Source organism: Oryzias melastigma, linkage group LG24 (genome assembly GCF_002922805.2).
Source record: "Oryzias melastigma strain HK-1 linkage group LG24, ASM292280v2, whole genome shotgun sequence".
Lineage (NCBI taxonomy): Eukaryota > Metazoa > Chordata > Actinopteri > Beloniformes > Adrianichthyidae > Oryzias > Oryzias melastigma.
The window spans coordinates 635,395-642,396 of NC_050535.1; the positions used below are offsets into that span (position 1 = coordinate 635,395).

The window sequence follows — 7,002 nt, forward strand, 5'->3', positions numbered from 1 at the left end:
TTTTCAAAATATTTTAAATGTACAAAAATCCCAGTCTAAATCTGAGACAAAATACTTTTACTTTTAAGTTTTAACTCAACAGGACGTTTTCTGAGACAGAAAATACAATTTTATCTGATCATTTATCCGTGTTTAATAGAAAGCAAACCTGTTCATAGAAATGCATAATAATCATCAGATTTCCATTAAATTTTATTTTTATTTGTCATCAAACGTTCTTCAAAGTTTGATGTTTTTTGATTTATTGTTTGATCCCTAAATAATCATTTTAATGCAGAATTCCATCATGTTCCCATCCTGGAGCATCAAACCAAGTTCTTGTTTTTATCTTTTTTCTGAAGGAAATGTTTAAATAAATGTTTAAATAAATGTTTAAATAACTGTTTAAATAAATGTTTAAATGACGATAAATAAGAGTTTAGAATCCAGACGATATTCTGAAGGTCTCACCCGTCATGATGGTGCCGATCAGCAGGAAGACGCACAGGAAGATGTTCCCGGCCCGCGTGCCGTAGCCGTCGATGATCTTCCCCTGGCAGATGGTGAAGATGATCCCAAAGACCTGCGGGGAAAGAGCGGGCGGACTCACCACCTGAACAACACAGACCGGCCGCCGCAGAGCCGCACCTGAGCCGAGCAGTTCAGCAGGCCGGACGACGTTCCCTCCGACTCCGGGTAGGTCAGCTCCACGGCGAACTCGAAGCCCAGCGGCAGATACCCCGTCATGAAGAAGCTGCGGGACAAACTCTGGATCAGACTCTGGACCAGCCGAGCTTCAGCCGAGCTTCAGATGAGCTTCAGCCGAGCTTCAGATGAGCTTCAGCCGAGCTTCAGCCGAGCTTCAGCCGAGCTTCAGCCGAGCTTCAGCCGGACGGTGAACGTGTGAAGCTGCTGGAGCCACAGCCGAACTTCAGCCTGAGTCGCTTCAGGAGATCGTCAGACGCACTTCCTGTTTCTACCGGCGTTGACGAGGAAGAACCTTTAGGAAGACTTCAAATCTGGCTTAAGACCTCGAGTGGAGATGCTGGTTCTGCTCCACATTTGATCCTCATGGATCAATCTCTACATGAGGATTTATGCTAACCGGATTTAACCTCCATATTTATACAGACATGCTAATTATCCCATTTATAACTCACGACATTCTGGAAATGTTTATTTTAATGACAGGAAGTCGGAAACTCTCAGATCTGATCAGAACGAGAGAAGATCTGATCTTTAGTTCAATGTCAAACTTTTAGGATCTGAAACAATTCTTTATGGGAAAAGACTCTTTGATTCTAAACATCAGACTTCATTTCTGGTCATCCTGCTTCATCTTGTTTCATCATGTTTCACCCTGTTTCATCCTGCTTAATCCTGTTTTATCCTGTTTCATCCTGTTTACTCCTGTTTCATCCTGTTTCATCCTGCTTCATCCTGCTTCATCCTGCTTCATCCTGTTTCATCCTGCTTCATCCTGTTTCATCCTGTTTCATCCTGTTTCATCCTGCTTCATCCTGCTTCATCCTGTTTCATCCTGCTTCATCCTGTTTTCTCATGTTTCATCCTGTTTCATCCTGTTTCATCCTGTTTCATTCTGTTTACTCCTGTTTCATCCTGCTTCATCCTGTTTCATCCTGTTTTCTCATGTTTCATTCTGTTTACTCCTGTTTCATCCTGTTTCATCCTGTTTCATCCTGTTTCATCCTGTTTCATCCTGTTTCATCCTGTTTCATCCTGTTTCATCCTGTTTCATCCTGTTTCATCCTGTTTCATCCTGTTTCATCCTGTTTCATCCTGTTTCATCCTGTTTCATCCTGTTTCATCCTGTTTCATCCTGTTTCATCCTGTTTCATCCTGTTTCATCCTGTTTCATCCTGTTTCATCCTGTTTCATCCTGTTTCATCCTGTTTCATCCTGTTTCATCCTGTTTCATCCTGTTTCATCCTGTTTCATCCTGTTTCATCCTGTTTCATCCTGTTTCATCCTGTTTCATCCTGTTTCATCCTGTTTCATCCTGTTTCATCCTGTTTCATCCTGTTTCATCCTGTTTCATCCTGTTTCATCCTGTTTCATCCTGTTTCATCCTGTTTCATCCTGTTTCATCCTGTTTCATCCTGTTTCATCCTGTTTCATCCTGTTTCATCCTGTTTCATCCTGTTTCATCCTGTTTCATCCTGTTTCATCCTGTTTCATCCTGTTTCATCCTGTTTCATCCTGTTTCATCCTGTTTCATCCTGTTTCATCCTGTTTCATCCTGTTTCATCCTGTTTCATCCTGTTTCATCCTGTTTCATCCTGTTTCATCCTGTTTCATCCTGTTTCATCCTGCTTCATCCTGTTTCATCCTGTTTCATCCTGTTTCATCCTGTTTCATCCTGCTTCATCCTGCTTCATCCTGTTTCATCCTGTTTCATCCTGCTTCATCCTGCTTCATCCTGTTTCATCCTGTTTCACCCTGTTTCATCCTGCTTCATCCTGTTTCATCCTGTTTCATTCTGTTTACTCCTGTTTCACCCTGTTTCATCCTGTTTCATCCTGCTTCATCCTGTTTCATCCTGTTTCATCCTGTTTCATCCTGCTTCATCCTGTTTCATCCTGTTTCATCCTGCTTCATCCTGTTTCATCCTGTTTCATCCTGTTTTCTTCTGTTTACTCCTGTTTCATCCTGTTTCATCCTGCTTCATCCTGTTTCATCCTGTTTCATCCTGTTTCATCCTGTTTCATCCTGTTTCATCTTGTTTCATCCTGTTTCATCCTGTTTCATCCTGCTTACTCCTGTTTCATCCTGTTTTTATCCTCATCCGACTGCATGAACTTTTCTTTCTTACGTCTTTTTACTATTTGGATCAGTTTCAGCTTCATCCTCACAGGTTTCAGGCGAGTTGGTTTCTTGTTTCTCTTCTTTGATTTTAGACTAATAAATAAAATGAAACCAAATGTCAGCAGACCCCGCCCCCACGCCCCCCATCCGACCGTACGTTCATCACCGTCAGTCACGTTTGTACCCCAGAGATCCGGCGGTGATGAAGACCACCCACAGCAGTCCCTGATCCAGCGTGGCGGTGAAGACGACCATCCCCACCAGAGACATGAGGTAGACGGCCAGCGTGGTCTGTCTGGACAGAGAAGAAGCATGAGACGCTGCTGCTGCTGAAACGGGACGGTTTCAGCAGCAGCATGAAAGCCTCAAAATCGTCTTTAGTCTGTAACTCAGATCCTGACAGGCGGAGGGGGGAGGGGGGCGGCCTGGGGGACACTGGCGTCACTTCACAGCCTGAGAGGTCGCCGGGGTCACAGATGTACCAGCACGCCGCATCTGCACAAACAACCCGGGAACGGCGAGCTCCGCCCTCCGGCTCACTCACTTGTAGGTCTTGGTTCGGTCCAGCCAGATCCCACAGATGAGCGAGCCCACCATGCCTGAGATGATGATGGTGAGGCCGATCCTCCCGGCGTTCACCTCCTCGTTCTGGAACAGACCACAGCGGGGCCACGACGCCAGAACGTCAGAGTTCAGGCTCAAACTCAGATCAAACATGACTCAGCAACAAGCAGGAGGGGGAGGAGCTTCAGTTTGGTGTTGGTGTTTCCCAGACTTTTGTCTAATATTTGGATAAGTTTCTCTGAAGAAACGCTGCAGACGGCAGCTTCCTCCCATCAGACGGAAACACGAGTTCCTCCTGAGGATGACTCAGCAGTTTTAGTCTCAACCAGAGGAAGAGTCTGTGAGGTTTCACTTGACAAACTGCTGACTCAAATGAATGAATCCAGTTCTGGTTTGTTGATAGACTTTGTGAGACGATAACTGGATGAAGAAGCTGAACTTACAGGATAATGATGGATGATGACGCGGTTCAGCAGCGTCCCCACGGCGTAGTAACAGCCCACGTTCAGACCTGCCGGACCAAAGCTTCAGTCAGGACTTGTTAAATATCTTTAATAATAATGTTGGAGATAATCGTCGTTCTGATTCTAAAACTAGAACATTTCTGTTTCGATTTCACTCTGCAGCTGAAACGGTGAAACAGCAGAAGCAGAAGCTCGTGACGGACGCCACATAAGAGGAAGATCAAACGTTTCTGCTGAGGTTTTTATTCCTCAGTCCTCAGACCTGCTCTCCTCTCAGATTGAAGTTTGTTTCATTTGTTTCCAACAATCGTGTGATTGTTCAGTCAGCATTCACACTGAAGTGATCGTCCTGCTGCTTTACGACGTTTTTTAAAAACTCAGTCGCACTTCCAGAGATTTCAGGAACCAAAAACGTTCAGGACGTTACTGCTTTTACTTTTGGTATTACAATAGGAAATGAATGAGAAAGTCTTCAAATTTAAACATTTGAAGTAGATTAGCAACAAAACATTTAAATATATTCATACTTATGTTTTCATCTTTTAGAGTCATTAAAAAAATTAAGTTTAGCTAATATTTTTGCAACATGCTAATGTTTTTACTATTTTAGTTTACTGAGGAATGTTAGGCTATTTTACAGTTTAGCTAGTATGTAAGCAACGCGCTAGCTTTATTGGCTTATTTGTTATCTACTGAGTTTGTTTAGGCTAATTTTCAATTTAACTAATATGTTAGCGACATGCTAACATTTTTGGCTAATTTGTTATTTACTAAAGTTTATTTTAGGCTAACTTGGAGTTTAGCTAATATTTTAGCAACAGGCTAATGTTTTTTATTAATTTAGTTTATTGAGGAATTTTAGGCTATTTTACAGTTTAGCTAGTATGTAAGCAGCTTTTTTTCTTTTTGGCTGATTTGGCATCTACTATGTTTTTACGCTAATTTGGAGTTTATTTTATCAACACGCTTACGTTTGTTATCGAGGTTTTCACAGCTAATTTTTCTATTTCAGAAACATACTAATGTTTTTGACTAATTTATTTTACTAGTTTAGCGAGTATTTAAGAAACGAGCTATTTTAGCTAATTTGGCATCTACTATGTTTTTTTATAGCTAAATTAGAGTTTAGCTTTTATTTTAGCAACATACTAAAGTTTTTGACTAATTTAGTTTATTGAAGAATTTTAGGATAATTTGGATTTTAACTCTCATTTAAGCAACACACTAAATACTTTTGCATCATTGGAATCTATCAGGGATTTTTAAGTAATTTTACTAAAACATTTTCAGAAATTTAGGTCGACTTCAGCGCTCTTTCATAGTTCTGGAATGGAATATACAGTCTTTTAGCAAGTTTAATATTAATATATAGCAAATCTCTTCAAAAGGATTCACACCAACATTATTGCAGGAAATGGAACTTTCACGTTTTGTTCATTTTTAATCTCTAGAACCTCAGAACAACCCGATGATGTAACGCTTGTTTCTCTTTGGCTGCGTGGATCGCACGCGTCAGTCAAACATTATCAGACTGAACAAACTTTGGACCAGCGGACACGTTTACATCCGATATCCAATAACAGCTGATTCCATCCCTGCTGCAGCCTGAGCCGGTGCGAGAGCGGCCGACCAACCGTAGCTGATGATGAGGAGGACGAAGGGCCGGTTCCGCATCAGCCGGCGGATGGAGGCCACGTAGGAGTAGTCCTCGGAGGGGGTGGAGCGCGCCGCCGCCTGAGCCAGAGTCGGGGGGAGCTCCGGGCGCTCCTGGAAAACTGAGGAGGAGAACGGGAGTTCATTCATGCAGACTTTCACAAGAAAAGACTCCTCACTGTCTGACAACATATGTTCACGTTTAAAACACACTTTTGAGGCTGAAGAAAGGAACACACTTAAAGGGAATTATCTAGACTAACACTAGAAAACAGAAACGCATCTGCATCAAAATAAGAAACAAAAGATGATTTCCTGCTAAAAAAAGGATCTTAAATTATGTACATGAAAGAAGTTTAGTTTTTGAATCAATAAAATCTCAAAGCAAAGCCTGACGACACCAGGAGGGAGGAGCTTAAATTGGACATTTCGTCTGTTTTACTTCAAGTTTGATGTAAAACTTTCCAAAGTTTGAGTTGATGGAAAACCCAGATCCTCCCGGTGATGTTTCATCGTGAGAAGGACCTTGAGACGACGCAGTTCTGGAAAAAACTGGATCCATTCAGACTGAATTCAACAACATTTTAATCTGAAACCTCAAACGACCTGAAGCTGTTACAGAAACGCAGAGTTTGGCCTTGAGGCTGTTTCTGCTGCACAAACTCTCTGACTGAACAGAGGAGCTGATCTGGAGTGACCCCGAGGACTCGGACCGGAGGACTCGGACCGGAGGACTCGGACCGGAGGACTCAGACCGGAGGACTCAGACTGGAGGACTCGGACCGGAGGACTCCGACTCGAGGACTCCGACTCGAGGACTCAGACCTCCATCCTCTCCATCTCCGTCCCTGAGGAGATGGCTCCTCCTCCTCTCACGTTTATGCTAATGCTCCGCCCCGCTGACTCACCAGCGGGTCGGAGCGCCGCAGATGGCCACGGCAGCAGGACAACCCTCACACATGGCAGCGTGTCGTGCTCAGGAGCGTGTGATGTTTGAGAGTACACATGTGTCATGTCAGAGACTCGCTGCAACACAGAAGCTCTGATGGATCAGAAAGTCCCTCATGAGTCAGAAGAGAAGAAGACGTTCTACGGAGGAGTAAAGTCTGCCTTATCTAATCTGGGCGTGTGCGACAAAACGTGTTCGTGTGTCTTCTATCTGCATAAATGTGTTTATTTAAAGTGTATCTGATGATCCAAAACTTTTTCTGCTGTTTCATTTCAGGTTTTTACAGTCAAACTCATGAATTCACTCAACGGTTCATCTAAACCTCTGAATGTAAAGTTAGAAACAGGAATTTGTAGAAAAGGTTTTGATATTTTTAAGGATTTCTTTGAGATAAAAACATGTTTGATCATGTGACCCACATGAGGTCATGACTGTCAACAGCAAAGAGATCAAACTGTTAATCCATGAGATCTATCAGGGATCAAACTGTTAATCCATGAGATCGATCAGAGATCAAACTGTTAATCCATGGGATCGATCAGAGATCAAACTGTTAATCCATGGGAT

The 7,002-nt window shown here is 42.8% G+C and overlaps 1 protein-coding gene across 2 annotated transcripts in view; it reads right to left on the reverse strand.

The window, feature by feature from the left end:
* The window catches only part of flvcr2b (FLVCR heme transporter 2b), a 21,798-nt gene that overhangs the window by 6,541 nt on the left and 8,255 nt on the right, over positions 1-7,002 (reverse strand). For both annotated transcript variants that reach the window (XM_024291176.2, XM_024291175.2), the window contains exons 3-8: positions 5,468-5,608; positions 3,813-3,880; positions 3,350-3,453; positions 2,990-3,100; positions 628-733; positions 451-562 (exon numbers count right to left, since the gene is read on the reverse strand). In XM_024291176.2, coding sequence (XP_024146944.1) covers positions 451-562; positions 628-733; positions 2,990-3,100; positions 3,350-3,453; positions 3,813-3,880; positions 5,468-5,608 — 642 coding nt within the window. The remainder of the gene's footprint in view (positions 1-450; positions 563-627; positions 734-2,989; positions 3,101-3,349; positions 3,454-3,812; positions 3,881-5,467; positions 5,609-7,002) is intronic.